The sequence below is a fragment of the Mustela nigripes genome, chromosome 1, assembly GCF_022355385.1.
Source record: "Mustela nigripes isolate SB6536 chromosome 1, MUSNIG.SB6536, whole genome shotgun sequence".
In the NCBI taxonomy this organism is placed as follows: Eukaryota; Metazoa; Chordata; class Mammalia; order Carnivora; family Mustelidae; genus Mustela; species Mustela nigripes.
In genome coordinates, this window is record NC_081557.1 from 165297078 (window position 1) to 165314760 (window position 17683).

Here is a 17683-nt window from a genome sequence, read left to right on the forward strand (position 1 = left end):
TCTGATGGACCTTAAAGAAACAGAGAGAGAGTCTGGAAATCATGGTAGCCCACTGATAAAAAACCACAGTGAGCCGCCAAGGAAGTCAATGGCAATCAGAGCATAGGAGCAGACTGGCAGTCCGTCCCCTGGCACAGGCAATCCATCATTAGCTCTGGGAAGACACCTACGCTAACTATCTGGTAAGTTCCTAGTCCTATTTTGGTTCTTCTCAATTAATTCACTTTTAAAAATTTGAGCTCTGCTGAACAAAAGCCTTGTAGACGGCAGGGTTTCCTCAGCATCTCAAGATCATTACAAAATGCCAGTTGGGGACCGTCAGATGCCTGGACTCCCACGTTGGTCATTTTAGGTAATTGCCATAAAAATGAACGTGGCAGGGTTAGACTCACCAACTGAAGAAGAAATTATCCTGAAGTAGGGTAAAGCCGTGTTGCATCCACACGTTTACGCATACAGACATACAGGTAAAGGAAAGGAAGTAATATTCTTCTAAAAGGAACAAGGATAAATATTAGACTTAAAACAAGGAAGTTAATTCTGGAAGCTGTGGGTGAATTATTATTGATATGAGCTATTTTCTGCTAGGAAAAATAGTAGTGTCTGGAGACTAGTTAAGGTAAAATGAAGCACTGTAGGCCTGTGCCCTCTGCCACGTGACTGCAGCACTTCCTACCACACTGGTCCAACCTAGATGACCCCCAACTGGAAGTGGGCCACCCAGCAGAGCCCAGGGTGCATCAGGGGAACCTCGTCTGCAGACCTGGGAGCCTGAGAATAACCTGCTGTGAACCGCAGGTTCTTTGGTGGGTGGTTTCTCCATGTCAGCATGGTTAATAGGGGTTCAGCTACATCCACCAAATACTTGTGTTGAAATCCTGACCCCCGAAAGATGATGATATTAGGAGAGAGGACTCTGAGAGATGCGAAAGTCCTGAAGGTGGAGCCCACATGAATGGGATTAGTGCTCTTCAAAGAGGATCCAGAGAGCTCCCTTATCCTTCCCCTGCATGATACCGCAGCAAGAAGAATGCTATCTACGAACCAGACACCAGATCTGCCACTGCCTTGATCTTGGGACTTCCGGCCTCCAGAACTGTGAGAAATAAATTTCTGTTATTTATAAGTCCCCCAGTCTGGGGTAGTCTGGATGGGCAAAGACAGGGTCTGATTCAGTACTCAAAAAAATGCCAGCTAGTGGTAGGCATTTTTAGTTCGATAATGCAAAAATAGAAGGACATAACCCCCAAAATTACGCATTGAAATCACTGTTGGTGTGTCATAGTAGCATCTTTAAAGTTTGCAGATTACAGAATCTTCAACTGGTATCATGAATGCCCTGGTATAAGACACACTAACTGGTTTTTTGAATTGTTATCTAGGGTAATTTAAATGCAATCATGGTTTACTATATCCTACCTTCGACCTGCAACCATAACCTCCAGTAAGTAGCAATTTTCTTTTTGGGCCTTTATGCCCTATTGCCTTTTGTTCTCCCTCATAGTTGAAGAAAATGGTCAAAAGATCAACAGGTAGAGAGAATCATATAAAGCACCTGGATTGCCCACATGCACAATGATCTACACCAAATGAGAGTTCGTTAAACTGTCTTTTTTAATATCATGTTGTACATAGCTTCTTAACCCAGACAAACAATCTGTGCTTTAAAAAGGTAAAGATTATTTCTTAAGACTGAATGTAAACAGATTAAAGGATAAAAATTGATTCTACGTTTACTGATTAATCTTTACAGTATTTATTTGCTAAATATCTTTGCAATAAACATATCACCAACTTCCTATTTCTCTCTCTCCCCATAATGCCAGATACATGGAAGTCACTCAAAAGGATACACATTAAAATGAATAATGAAGGACACAATGCACAGCTTCAAAGGTGTTTACTATTTGGTCAAACAAGAATTTTAAATTTTTTTAAGTTGTCGGTCATAAAGTGAAATCCACATTAACAGACATGTTAAATGTTGATCTAATCTGCGTTATTGCTGTGTGACACCACCTCACGGTCTGTAGGAAAATGTGATTCCTGAGATCATTGTTGGCTTTTATCCATCACTTGCCTCACTGTCAATCATCTCTCCTGAAGTGACGTGGGAGTGTGAATTGGGGTTAAGATGCTCAATTGCAGACCAGCTTTCTAGAGCAGCTAAAGGAGCAAATAGGCCCTATCACCTACAAGAGGTACAAAAATAACCATGGTATGTGGAAGTTGTTTTCAAGGTATGCCATACAGCAAAAATGTAGACTGAACACATAAGTCTTTTTTGATCACTCTCAGTCATCCAAAGGGATGTGTTTTCTAGTTAATCAGTCCTTGACATTCTGCAGTCCATCTGTTATTTTGTATTTATTTAAAATATCCTCTGCTAAATAATCGTGTTTATTTTTAAAAGTAAATTGCTTAAAATTACATTCAGTTTCTTCCTACAAGCCAACCTAGTCTCTCCCTTCACAACACAAACACACGGTATCCTCAAGCTGAGGAGCCCCAGCCGCACACGTTCTGCCATGTGCTGTGGTGCGATTAGAGCCTAAGTCATTAAAAATAGCAAGTCTGGATTTGTGTGGGATCTGGGAGAGTTTTCAGTAAAAGATAAAGTATGAGATAAAGTCTGAACTTAGTAGGGCTAACAAAACTTTACTGGTATCATAATTCACTTTTTTTTTAGAATGCTTTTTTTAAATTTTTTTTTCAAGATTTTATTCATTTATTTGACAGAGCACAAGTAGGAGGAGCAGCAGGCAGAGGGAGAAGCAGGCTCCTCACTGAGGCGGCGAGCCTGACGCGGAGCTCGATCCCAGGACCCTGGGATCATGACCTGGGCAGAAGGCAGACGCTCAACCGAGTCACCCAGGAGCCCCTAGAATGGTTTTTAAAACAATCCTCCAGGTCCCTGGCCAGTATATGAGGCCTTGGAATCACTTCTATCTGTGTTGTATACATGCCAATCCTTTTCTACATTTGAATGAAAAGCACTGGAACAAATTAACTGAAAGAAAACCACTCTGAAACCGCCTGAGCTTTTGAGCCCGCCATGGAGGTTTAAGGGCTTATACGACCTAGCTTGTATTTTCCTCTGGGTCTGGGTGTCTAAATGATTGTAGAATGCATGAAACATGAAGAAGTGAGTATTGACCAAAGATCCCGTATACCAGCCTTTCCAAAGGGAACCAAAACCACTTTGAAGCAATTCTCACAACAAATAACGGCCTATTTAACAGATCTGAAACCAATAATCAGTTTTCTTGACCTACAGTTGAAAACAAAATTATCTTTTAACTAAATAGGATCAGCTTAAAAATCCCTTTGGAGATGTTTTCATTTATTAAATGCCTTCATTAACAACACCATCTTTCATTTCCCATTACTCCAATTCGATTTCTCCTGCATACAAAGTAATGAGCAGAATGGCTGTGAATCCAGTTAACATTCCAGCATTCTGAATCATGAAGTAAGTAAAATCGGTTTTTCTTCCAGTTATCTTTTCTCTCAGCATATCGTTCATCTCTGGAAACTGAGAAAGAGAGAAAGAGAGACATTGTTAGATAACTGTTGCCATCTGGTGGTAAAACATAAAACAGTCACCTAGAGATTTCTTTGGGGGAGGCAGTTAGGATTTAATTCAGATGTGTGTATGTTCAGTATAGAGAGCATTAAAGGGATAAGTAGCCATATCAGACACCAACAGGAATAAAAGTATGGAAATAGTGTTCCTCAAGTGAGTGAATCTGTGAGATGGGATTGACCTCATCTAACGCCTCCTATCTGTCTGTCTTTGTCTGTCTCTCTCCCCACTACTCTCTGCTCCATCCACACCATTCGTTCAGGACCTCACATGCACCCATCCTCTTTCCAGCATCAAAATCTTCACATCTACCCAAACTGCTATCTGAACTCTACCGCCTCCAATTTTTCAATGAGCTACACCCTTGAGGTTTCAGTTTAAATCATACTTTCTAGCAAGGCTTCCCTTAGGCCCTCCTACCTTACATTAGATTCCCTTAACATCATCTCTCACCACATATACTGCATTTCCTTTTAGCTCACAGATTTTTTTACTTGTAATTATTTAGTCGTGGAGTGTGATTTTGTTCACTCAATTTCTAGTTTCCTCTCTTTAAAGACAGAATGCCCCACAGATGCAGGGACTGTGCCTCCTTTGCTCATTCCAGGGTCTCCAGTGCCTTACAAATTCCAGGCCAGAAACTGTGGATACAGCCGAGATGCCCTTCAACAGACGAATGGATAAAGAAGATGTGGTCCATATACACAATGAAATATTACTCAGTCATCAGAAAAGATGAATACCCAACTTTTGCATCAACGTGGATGGGACTGGAAGAGATTATGTTGAGTGAAATAAGTCAAGCAGAGAGAGTCAATTATCAAATGGTTTCACTTACTTGTGGAGCATAAGGGATAGCATGGAGGACATTAGGAGAAGGAAGGGAAAATGAGAGACTGCAGACTCCGAGAAGCAGAGGGTTTTAGAGGGAAAGGGGCTGCGGGGATAGATTGGCCCAGTGACAGGTTTTAAGAAGGGCACGGATTCCAAGAAGCACTGTGTGTTATATGCAAACAACGAATCGTGGAACACTCCATCAAAAATTAATGATGTACTATATGGTGATTAACGTAACATAATAATATAAAATTAAATAAATTCCAGGCCACGAACATAATAGCAATCAATAGTAGCTGATTAAGTTAATTTTTAGAAATCACTATGCATTTAATTCCTGTTCTCTTCAATTTGTTGCCTTCTGCTTGCTCTACCCCTCACAAAATCTTATGGCTTTTAAATAAATCATGTGCTGTTATTGAAGGCTAGAACAATCTCCTTACAATGAAGGAAATTAAAACTCCAGGTTCTATACTTAAAATCTATCCTCACTCAGTGAATAAACTCTACAGAAAAGGTTCAGTAAGATCTGTAAATGGCAGCTTTCTAAAACATATTCCAAAACGATGTGCTATATATACAATGGCACAATGTACCAAAGAACCAAAGAGGTCTCCAGAATCCCATCAATCCATGTGCCTGACTGAAGAAGCTGTTACCAGGATAAAGTGAGTGGAAGTTGTGAAACCACTCCGAAAAAAAGCAAAACTGCTGTAAGGGCATACAGCATCATTTATTAGCATTATTTCCTTAGACTGAACACTTCTAATAGATTCCATTCTTATAACAGAAAAAGAAATGATGCCCTCGCACAGATACAATATGAGACATTAATTCTATGAAGAAAAATATAAATGCAGTGACGGTTCCCCGAGATGAAATGCTTACTCCGATAAGGGCCTGCAAAGAGCAAGGAACAGAGCTAGACAGTTACCATTTGGAGCTAAGAATGCAGATGAAGGAAGCTAAATTACTAAATTATGTATGTAATACATATTCAGTTCCAAATGCAAAGGAAATGTTCCTTGATTTGCATATATGGAGCACATTTTCGTTTTCTAGAAAGCTGTCCATGATTCATTTGAAAATGCACAGGGCACAGGACTAGTGCCCTGTGCATACACACATACACACACGTGCACACACACACAAACACATAAATAAAGACGTAGACAGAGCACCAACATAAACAGATACAAATGTATACTGACCCAAGTCGATGTTGTCCAATTTCAATTTACCAACTTTAGTTCAACCCAAAAGGCTCCCACTGTTTAGAACTTTGAAATAACAAAATGCTATTAACTCTAACAAGTTATTCCCTTCTAAATGTAACATCCCGGGGCGCCTGGGTGGCTCAGTGGTTTGGGCTGCTGCCTTCGGCTCGGGTCATGATCTCAGGGTCCTGGGATTGAGCCCCGCATCGGGCTCCCTGCTCCGCAGGAAGCCTGCTTCCCTCTCTCTCTCTCTCTCTCTCTCTGCCTGCCTCTCTGCCTACTTGTGATCTCTGTCTGTCAAATAAATAAAATCTTTTAAAAAATAAATAAATAAATGTAACATCCCCACCAAAGAGGGAGGAGAGGTCCCATGGGGACATACTATAATAGAATACAGGGTTTACCTCCCACAGGGCAAAAAACCTGGGAAAATCTCTCTACTTTAACAGAAGCAAATCATTTCTCTTCCTACCAATAAGATCCTAGATCAAAAGAGCAGTGAGAATCCCTTTCAAATTACTGCTAATACAAGTTGTCTGTTGAACCAAGAATGTTTCAAATTACAACAGAATTTCCTCACTGTGGGAAGCAGAAGGTTACCCTTAGTCGACGCATAACCCAGATGTTTAATTCTAAATTTTAAGTTAAAATAAAATTTTAAAAATTTCTTACCATATCCGCCAGAGAAATATAGAGGAACATGCCTCCAGCAAGGGCAAATATAATATTTGGAGCAAAATTGTTGCCCACCAAAATGCCAAAAGCTAGCCCGACATAGCAGGAACACGCCGAAAGGAAATTGAATAACAAGGCTTGCCGAGTGCTCATTCCTGCGCTGAGTAGGATCACAAAGTCCCCTAGGAAAAGAAGAAAATACCAAGGGAATAGTTTGGGCTATTTTTGGATGAGAAAAGATTAGGGTCAATGTCCAAGCAGGACTCCTCCATTTTGATGCATCAGTGGGATTTTTAAGAGTGTGTCGCCGAACATGTCTCACTCCACCAAAACCAAGAAGTGACTTTCACAGTATAAACAGAGCCTCTTACCTAACTCATGAGGAAACTCTTCACACAGAATCGCTATAGAAGTACTGAGTCCCTGAAGAAGAGACACAGTGCAGGAAGCCCCAATCGCCAGGCCATCAATGAAATTGTGGAGGGCATCACTGAGTGTTATCATCCAGGCAATGGTCCCTATTTTTGACAGTTTGGGTCCCTTCAAACAGGTACACGAACTTGACTCTGTTTTTCCATCCTGTAAAATAACAGCAAATCAATTAATAAAATAACCAACACTTTTTTTCTTAGAGAGAGAAACTGAGAAAGAGTGCGTTCTCAGGAGCTGGGGGAAAGGGGCAGAGAGCAAGAATCCCAAACAGGCACCAAGCCTGACATGGGGATTCGATCTCCTACCATGAAATCACTACCTGAGTGGAAATCAAGAGGCCCACACCCAACCCACTGAGCTACCCAGGCGCACCAATAACCAACATTTCTTGAAAGTCTCAGAGATACACAGAAATAAGAGGTGTGTTATGTATTAAGACAGACAAACGGTCCCAACAGAGAGTCTTTCATAGTGGTTAAGAACTCCTAATCATTTATGACAACAAAATGACAACAAAAACTTATAGTAGGGAGAAAGGAAATGAACAGGTTGACAGCCCTTGAACAAGCCACTTAAAAGACATTTTATTACTCTGGTTTCCCCTTAAAAAAATCCTTTTGATTTGTATGAATAATTCTTACTATTGCCTTCCTAAAATGTAACAGATGATAACCTAAGAATTTGATTTATCTGCATACTTTAAAATAAAGGTAAATTTTCAAAAACTAAACCTGAAGACTTTTGCGTGTTACAATGTTCATGTGAAATCCATATTTAGAGCACAATGACACCAAAGAACATTTATTGTAATCCCTCCTAAGCTATCTGAGCAGGTAACCTGGGCCTCAGTTTCTTCAGTTGTGAAATGAAGATAATGTACTAAATGATTCGTTTATTTCTCAATGACTTATTAAGTCTCCACTGTGTTCCAAAGTAGTGTGTCAGGTGATTAAGCTGTAACAATATGTTCCCTATCAGCTCTAAATTTCAGTGATTCTCTTAACACATTTCATGAAATGTGATTAGAACAGACTTACCCCTTTGCACTAACACCTCTTTCCATCTTGGAGCAATTTTAATAAAAACAGAAAATCCTAAAACAAACCCTTGGTAAGAATTTACATTTCCATAAAATTTACAAAATCACATAAAATCAAATACTAAATGCCAACCGAAAGCATTTTCCAAAAATCATAAAAAAGATAATCAAATGCAAATTTATTTTTAAGTAGGGAAGCAATTTGCAATTAACCGGAGAACATTTTATTCCTAATTCTCCTCCCCTCAACTCTACCTCAGCAACTAATTAACATATTTACTGAGCATCTGCAATCTATAAAACAGGGTGCTGGATGCTATGGGGAGTGCACAGAAGTAGAAAGTACAACTTCTATCTTCAAGAAGTGTATTTACATTGGAGAGACAAGATGTAAAGAATATGACTGACCATTTTAAAAATATTCAGTACACACCCAGATGAAAAGGGCTGCCTTCCAAGCCATCATGGTGGAGGTTTGAAATTTATCCCAATGTTGCTTCACTGCTCAAAACACTTTGGCGACTCCTCTTTCAGAATGGACTAAATCCTGCCATACATCTTTTCACTGTGTCTTTATTGGCAAAGCTTCATCTCTGGGAAAAGTTTTCGTGTGTAGACACAATCAAAAGCCACTTGGAGCCACTAAGTTCTTAAATTAACATGGAAGGAGGGAGGATTGTTATTTGTAGGGGCAGTAGTTGTAGTAATAGCAGGGGCCGTAATAGCTGTCGAAAGAGACACGGCAAAAGCATAGAGTATTTATCATGTGCCAGGAACTGCTCTAAGTCCTTGAGATACTCCACTCCTTTAGAACTATTCTGTGAATTAAGGTCTACTATTATCATAGAGTTTAGAGTTGAAGAAACTGAAACACAACAGAAACGTTGGTGAGCTTACCAAGGGATGCAAAAGAAGTCATTCGACTATTTTTAGTAACTGTTTTACTACTCCAGACTTACGGTGGTGAGCAGACACTTACTGTACGAAATAGGCTCTGAAGGCAATTCACAAGAAGAATGCCCCTTTCTCTCAAAAAACTCTTCTAAACACTTGAAGTAATGTTGGAGTAAATGTTCAATCTCCTTTCATTTTAAAGGTAAATCTCAGAGGCATAAAAAGAATTCCATCCAGTCTTCAAATGTGGTCTTTTACTTTATAGTGTTAAAAGATAAACTGAGGTAAATTTAAAACTTTTAAGAGTGTATTTGAAAAAAAATTCAAATCGGGCAGTGTCAAACCAGATATGGATAGGAGCACTCCATCAACAGGAGCTCAGGAAGAGGCTTTTACAGAGAAAGGCAAGAAGCAAGGCAAGAAAATTATTGATGGGCTGTAACTTAAAGCCCAGGTGGCTTTTTGTGACCAATTGTCTTTAGGTTTCAGTGTCATAACCTTGAGACATTTACAGCTTAGATTTTGGTTTGTTTACATAGGCTGCCAAGGCATTAAAGCTACCCTAGTTTAATTAATTGAACAATTGCTATATTGTAAATGGACAACATAATAAACAATCACAAACAATCATGAGTTAGTACAAGTTATATGGGTGACCTGGGTTAAGAAATACCCCAGAGCAGGAAGCATTAACTGCCAAAGAAGGAACAAAAGTGGTCATGAGAAAAGCAATAGAGGAAGAGACCTTAGCTTTGCAAAATCTTACTGCCAAAGACACTTAATAAGACCAGTTGCTTTCATCTTACAACTTGATTTACCTAGTCAAATATTTATAATGTTTTTATTTACTTGTGAGGATTTAGGGAAAAGATTCAAAGACCAAATCTTGACTACCTGATGTTACATACAGAGTCTATATACAAACTCCTTTAATTCTGAAAAAGAAATTAAATTAATATATCAGGCATGATTCTCTTACCTCTAAGTACGGATTATTGACTGTATTTCTTATGCTGTATAGGCTTCTGTGTCAAATGACACTTTTGGGTAGGTTAATAGCCATGTATTTTTAATACTTTTGGAACAAACATAAGTAGGCAAGCATTCACAAAGAGCTTGTTTTTAATTTACCTGACACTAAGTCACTGAGCAAAGAAAACACAAAATTTAAGTCCCTCTAGTTAAGTTAGTGAGTATTCTGTCTTTTATTTTGGTTACTGTTGTTGTCATTGTTTGCTTGCTAACTTCTGTGACATATAGTACATTTGAAGCTGTTTCTTTTTCTTTTTCTTTTTCTTTTTTTTTTAAGGCTCTTTCTAACCTCAGCCATGATGTGGCAATTCAATCTAGTGAAAAGACCTTAAATCTGAAACCCAGGAAGACCAAATTCTGCCTTGGCTCTGACAGGAACTACCACGTAATCATCAGCAAGGCTCTTAACATCTCACCTTAGTTATTAATGGAAATAAAAGTCAAAGCAAAGTGCAGACTACTCAGAATGGGAGGAATGGGAAGAATATCATGGACCAAAGTTATAAGAGTAGAGGGGAGACTAGAATCCCAATGGAAGCATAGAGGGGAAGAAGCAAATAGAAAAAGAAAAACAAACAAAGTACTAAGAAATCAAAATTAAGAAATCCAGTAGACTTATTTCAGAATTCTTATCTTTATGCAAAGAGGAGGAAGACTGAAAAGAGGTGGAGGGCATAAGGGGCAGAAAAGGAAGAACATAAGAAAAAGATGTGGCATGACAGGGTGGGGTGGGGGGAGGAAGAGCTCTGATAAAAATAAAACCAAACCAAAAAGTAAAGGAGTAATCCACCAAAAAGCATAATAAAGATGGTAAAAGGAAGTATAAATGACAAAAAACATGGAAATTATATGGAACGAAATATATAAATTCTATGTCCATGAAAGAGAAATTAATGTAATATAAATAAAAATTTAAAAATGACATTTTAAGAGGCTGCAGATAAGAGGAAGGGGTGACATTTAGGGAGAGGAGCACTGAGTGCAAGCTAGCTTAATGATTAGAGGATATGTGACTTGGCATCAAATCGGCATGAGTCTGAATAATATCTCCTTAATGGGTTTGTGTCCTATACAAAGTCACTTGGGTTCTAGCTAATCCAATAAGACAAGAAAAGGAAATAAAAGGCATGTATATTTGGGAAGAAAGAAATAAAACTGTCTTTGTTGGCAAATGACATGACTGTTCACACAGAAAATCCAAAAGAATTGACAAAAAAAGTTCCAAGAACTAATAAGCAATTATGGCAAGGATGTACAACAAGGTTAATTACTTTCCTAAATACCAGCAGTGAATAAGTGGAATTTGAGTTTTAAATCATAATACTATTTACATTCGAATCCCCCCCAAAATGAAATAGATATAAATCTAACAAAATATGTACAAGGTCTGTATGACGAAAAGCTCAAAACTGTAATAAAAGAAATCAAAGAAGAACTAAATAGATGGAGAGATATTTTATGCTTATGGATTGGAAGACTCAATATTGTCAAGATGTCAGTTCTTCCCAGTGTGACCTATTGATTCAATGCAGTCCCCATCAAAATCTCAGCAAGTTATTTTGTGGGTATTTTGTTTTTCTAAAGTTTATATGGAAAGGCAAACACCTAAAATAGCCAACACAGCATTGAAGGAATGGAACAAAGTTGGAGGACTCACATTACATGACTCAGACTTACTAGTATAGCTACAGTTATCAATACAGTGTGATAATGGTGAAATAACAGATAAACAGATCAAGAAAAGAGAGAGTTCAGAAATAAACTCACAAGTAATGGTCAACTCATCTTTGGCAAAGGAGCAAAGGCAGAGCAATGGAGAAAAGATAGTCTTTCACCAAATGGTGCTGGTACGAGTGGACATCCACAAAACAGAATAAAACAAAATCTAGATACCTTACATCCCTCAAAAAAATTAACTCAAAATGGATCACAGACCTAAATGCAAAGGCAAATGTAAAACTCCTTGAAAATAACCCAGTAGAAAACCTAGATAACCTCGAGTAGGGCAATGAATTTTTAGATACACCAAAAGCACAACACACAAAAGAAATAATTGATAACCTGGACTTCATTAAAATTAAAAACCTCTGTCTGCCAAAAAGAATATCAACAGAATGGAAAGACAAGCCACAGACTGAGAGAAAATACTTGCACATCTGATAGAGAACTACTAAAATATACAAAGAACTCTTAAAACTAAACAAGAAAACAACCTGATTTAAAAATGGGTCAAAGACCTTAACAGACACATTACTGAAGGAAATATCAATAACAAATAAGCATATGAGAAGATGCTCCATATCATACATCATTGGGGAAATGAAAATTAAAACAAAAATGAGATACCACTCTATACCAATTAGGGTCACAAAAATTGGGAGCACTGACAACACCAAATACTACCAAGGATGTGGAGCAACGGGAACTCTCATTCATTACTGATGGGAATACAGAATGGTACAGCTACTTTGGAAGATAGTCTAGCAGTTTCTTACAAAATTAAAGACACTCTTGCCATATGATCCAACAATCATGTTCCTTGGTATTTCCCACAGAAGTTGAAAACTTACATCTACAAATAATCTTGCACACAGATACTTACAGCAATATTATTCCTAATTGCTCAAACTTGGAAGCAACTAAAATATCCTTCAGTAGGTGAATGAATAAATAAACTGTAGGACATGTGATATTAACACCCTCTCCCAAAAATGAAGTATTATGTTGTGAAAAGACATGAGGACTCTTAAATGGATATTACTAAGTAAAAGAACCCAATCTGAAGAGACTGTATGATTCCAACTATATGACAGTGTGGAAAAGGCAACTATGAAGACAATAAAAAGATCAACAGTTACCAGCAATTGGGAAAAGAAGAGGGATAGGCAGGCAGAGGACAGAATTTTTAGGGCAGTGAAAATACTCTATATGATACTACATTGATGGATACATGTCATCACACATTTGTCCAAACCTATGGAATGTACAACACCAAGAGTCAACTGCAACTATGGACTTTGGGTGATTATGATGTGTCACTAGACTCACCAGTTGTAACAAATATCCTGACTTGGTGGGGGATGCTGGTAACAGGGAAGGCTATGCATTGTGGGGGCAGACAGTCTATGGAAAATCTCTATACTTTCTTCTCAAGTTTGCTGTGAACCTAAAACTGCTCTTAAAAAAAAAAAATGAAGTCCTTTAGAAAGAATCACTTTCAATATGCCTTCAAATTCCTTATCTGTAGAATGGAGAAAATAATATTACGGATTTCATAGGATTATTATGATGATGAAATGAGATGTTTATAAGCCACTAAGTACTCCATGAATGCTTATTAACATCTACCACAGATCGCTTTTCCTAACACAGTACAGATGAACACAGAATTATTACAAGAAAAACAAAAACTGCCTATAAGTGTGCAAGACAAGAGATTGCTCACATCCTTGAATATATTTTGGAGCACACTGGTCAAGATTATTGAAGAAAAAAGGGAGAAAAAACTGAATCTATCCCCCAAAAAAGAGTTTTAGAAAAGTGAGGGGGTGAAGAGACTTGTTAACCAGAAAAAAAGGAAAACTTTTTAAAAAGATGCTTGAGCTTGAGCATAAATATACTCTTGCAGAAAACTACTGAACGTTCAACTACTAGAGTCCAAGGTGCATGAAAGGGCCAGGAGATTAATTAATAAAACCCACTGTGAAAAGTATGAAGTCTGAGTTGGTAAGTCAGATAGCTGACTGAGTGTAGGAGAAAAGGAATCTCCAAGATGTAAAATAATACCTTGCACACTGAACACTTCACAGTTTACAAAGCACTTCCATATGTTTGGGTCTTCATTTTCTTTTTACCTATACAACATCCTCATGAGTGAAACGAAACAGATACTGGCATCTTGACTTTAAAGATGATGAAAATAGCAATCCAGGAATATAAATAACTCTCTCAAAGTCATACAAGAGCTGCTGGGATGAGGCTACTCAATTGTTCACTGAGCAGCTATTTTATACGAGGCAGGAATTGTGCTGAGAACTGAGGATAGAAACATAAATCAGAGGATCTCCATCTGGCTGGAATTCATAATCCAGAAAGGAAGAGTCAGGATTCAAACTCAAGGCCTATGATAAATAGCTCTTATCTGCCCTTCCTGAATAACCCTCTAACCTCTCACGCTTCTCTGTTCCAAATGAGCCACCTCTTCAGGCTCTTTGTCCTCCAGTTCTCATTTGAGATTAACCATTGGGGAGCTCGAAAATTACTTCAGGGGAGAAAGGAGGAAGAAGTCAGGGTACTGATTCCTCTGATACCCATCTGTGTGGTCATCTAAGGCTGTCCATGACCCTCACATGAAGGCCACATCTCTTCTCAAGACAACTCTGTAGAGTCTAGTAACTGCTCTCTCCCCTCCACCCTTTCAGGTCCAGCAGTGGTAAAAATTTTGCAATCACTGGTCCCTGTGGTCCTCTTACACCCCACTCACACCTTATACCTATATCTTCCAGACACTATTCTAATTTGAGCATTCCATCAGTTTTCTATTGGGATCCTAAATGATACAATCACTGGTGTTGGACATGGCCATAACAACCAGTACCCCAAATGGAATTTAATTGGGTTTTTCATATATTTGAAGAATGGGGAAATAGTACACTGGTTACCCATAAGTGGGCTGCATTTTATAGTGATGCCCAGAACATAAAAGCACTCTGCAAGGTCTGAGCCATGTTGCAAGCCTTCCTGTCATTTGGTTCTTATGACCCAGTGGACCAGTGAAATTAGAGGAGTCTATGGCAGACAGAGATGCTGAAAGGAGGCTTTGGAAGCCCTGGTGAGAGAACCCCTAAGATGTTAGTGCAAACCCCTAAGATGTTAGAGTAAAGCCATGTCTTCCTTTGCCACTAACTATTCCCTTTTTCAAGGTGTCCCTTGCTCCTGGATCCTTACAGAGACTTATCTCATGCCCGTGGAATAGTAAGTGGCCGTGAGATCATGCCCAACATGAACTGGATGTTATCTGGGTCAGCAAGTCATAAAATCAGCTGTTCACAGCAGCATTCCATTATTAAATTATATATGTAAGAACAGGCCACACCAGCCTTAGGAGACACAAACAAATCACAATGGCAGGAGATTCAGACCGCTCTATTATATGAGCCTGATGTTTCTTTTCTTTTCCCTCAACAACAGTAAGGTTTCATGGATAGCTCCCTAAAGCCAGTAAACTACGAGGACATCTATAAGTGTGCCAGCACCAGACAGCTATACTATGTTACTCAAAATAAATCTCATAGAGACCATCAAGGAGAGCAGTCTTCATGAAAAAGTGAACAAGAAGATCTAATTATAAACATCAGTTGGTATCTTTCAACCATCCCAATGTTGGTTCACTGGGTCCATAAACAAAGGAGTCAGAATAGTGGAGTTTATGATTATTCACAGCTCAGCATTCTCTTCTTCTAGCCAGGGTTTATCTGGCTTGCACCAAACAAGGTCCAACCTGTCAAAAACCAGGATTGATGCTGGACCTCCAAAAAGGTATCATCACCCAATGAGGTGGAAGGCCCACCTGGCTATAGGCAGAGGTAGGATGATTATATTGATGATACCACCCATCATAAGGGGGTACTCTTTGGACTCACAAAAATGCCTTCCCTGCTTGCAGCTTCTGCTAGAATCATCATTCACAGATTTATAGTATGCCTGATATATAGCCAAAATAACCTCTATAAACTGTCTCCAAGCCATTCTGCAGGAAAGCAAATGAGACAATAGACTCAATCCTTAGAATTCACATGCCATATCACTTTCCCCTTCATAGAAAAAACTAGCCTGATAGAATTATGGAATGCCCTAGTGAAGGCTCAGTTAAGGTGTAAGCCAAGAGATGAAAGCCTGAGAGACTGGAACTCTGCCCATAGGATGTAGGTATGTGCCTTACACCCGCAGGCAAATATAGGGAACTACCACTACCATAGGGATGCACAGAGCCGGTGGAGATTAGGGTGGCCCTTTTCATGTTTATACCTAATAACCCACCTGAAGTATTCTTGCTTTCTGTCTCCAATACTTTAGATTTGGTGAGTTTGAAGGTCCTAATGTCCAAGGGAATAATTAATCCACCAGAAAACATGGTCATTTTCTGATTCATTGGAACTGGAGATTAACCCTAGGACATTTAAATTTTTTTTTATCTGTAAACCACAGGCAGATGAGGAAAGTCACTATATTGCCCAGGATAATGGCATCCAATGATCAGGAAAACCTGAGTTTCTGCTACAGAATAAAGATAAGAACAATGTTTGAAACTCAGGAAAATTACTGGGGCACTTCTTAATACACCCCTTCCAATGATCCTTGTCAAGGAAGAAGAGCAACAACCCAGTGAATACCAAACCACCAAGGACTCAGATCTGGCAGGAATCAAGGTCTGGATCACCTCACCTGAAAAGGACGTTACCAGTCAAGGTGGTATCAGACAGTGAGGTAAATACAAAAGTTTAGTGGAAGGAGGCAGCTGTAATTACTGGCTTAGGTCTTAAAACCATCTACAGAAGCTAAGATCAGCTCTAATTTAAATTTATATTCTTTAATTACATCTCTTCTCCCTACCTCTATCCGCTGGTATTTCATATGAAGAATACTGGTGGAAGCCAACATTTTAGTTCTGGATTGCTTATTACTGAATTGCTATCACAAAGGGATGATACAACCACACAGTAGTGGATGGGGATTTATGCAGTCTCTGTGCTGGGGACAATGCATTTTTCACCCAGATGAAGAGCAAGAGTGGAAGCTGACAGAAAACAAAGGGGTAGAGTATACCAGATATCTTTCATTTCTCCTACCCCCTTCTAGATCCACTTTCCACCCTTTTTTTTTTCCAGTTCTCTGCTCTAGCAGACCAGGATCAACTGTGTCAAAAGGCTCCCATGCTCTGGCTTCTAGTTGGTTCCAAACAAAGAGCTCTACCATGAAACTGGAGGGAAAGAGAGGAAGACCAAGGTACTTATTTCCTGAGCTCTTTATTTGAGGGGTAACCTGAGCTTGTCCCTAATTAAAGATCACCATTCAATGTACAGTGTTTTTCTGTGCAAGACTACCTCCTAGGTTCCAGTAACTTCTTCCTTCCCTTTCCCTTTGATTATTCTTAGCTTGGTAAGATTACTCACAGTTCCACTATTCCAAGTCCCAGTTTTACTACACCCTCCCTTGTGGCTCACTTATACCTTGCTCAGAGTTTTGTAAATTGTCCCTTTCCTATTTATTATTTATCCTTATTTAAATGTGCCAACTCATTCTGGAAAGAACATGACTGATTTAAAGTCTAATGCTCTTTCCACACAGAATGCTCACAGACTCTACACTTACTGTAAGGACCTATTTAGCCAGTGCGCTTCCATCCAGTTAAATAATAACTTTGTTGTTTAAAACTTAAACTGTCCCTGCCCCCCTTCCGCCAGGGGACGTACTTAAAAACAAGTTCCGGAAACCAGTCCCAGGTAACAAAGCCCAAATACAAGGGTGAGTCAGGCCAGGTGGAGACATCCCATCAGTGGGAGGACGCATACTGTCTCCCTAGTTACCAAGGAGTATGGGCCCTGCCCTTTGGGCACCTTTTGAGCGCCAATTCTGACTAAGGTGATAGGCTGGTTCAAATATCTACTAGGGTAAATTGTAATTCACTTATGTGGGACCTAACATGACTGTGCAGCTTTCTCTGTGTGTTACAATTTCATTGGCCACCTGTGTGTGGCCAGGCCCCCACCACATGGCCTTAGCCCTTAAAAGCTAGTCTATGAAGCAGAGAGAAGTTGCCCTCTCTGTAAGAGGCGCGGCCCCGAACCTTCAGTTTGATTATTGATGCTTGGCGCAAAATAAAGCTTTGCATGACCTTCGCTTTGTATCAGTCTCGCTCCTTTAATCACGGACCCAATACTGGGGGACCTAACAGTACCATCAAATATGTTT

General features: G+C 39.2%; 1 protein-coding gene across 3 annotated transcripts in view; it reads right to left on the minus strand.

The window, feature by feature from the left end:
- Positions 1-1596: 1596 nt before the first annotated feature.
- The window catches only part of SLC39A8 (solute carrier family 39 member 8), an 84323-nt gene continuing 68236 nt past the window's right edge, over positions 1597-17683 (minus strand). For all 3 annotated transcript variants that reach the window (XM_059376598.1, XM_059376582.1, XM_059376591.1), the window contains exons 7-9: positions 6687-6894; positions 6313-6497; positions 1597-3535 (exon numbers count right to left, since the gene is read on the minus strand). In XM_059376598.1, coding sequence (XP_059232581.1) covers positions 3386-3535; positions 6313-6497; positions 6687-6894 — 543 coding nt within the window. In that variant the 3' untranslated portion in view covers positions 1597-3385. The remainder of the gene's footprint in view (positions 3536-6312; positions 6498-6686; positions 6895-17683) is intronic.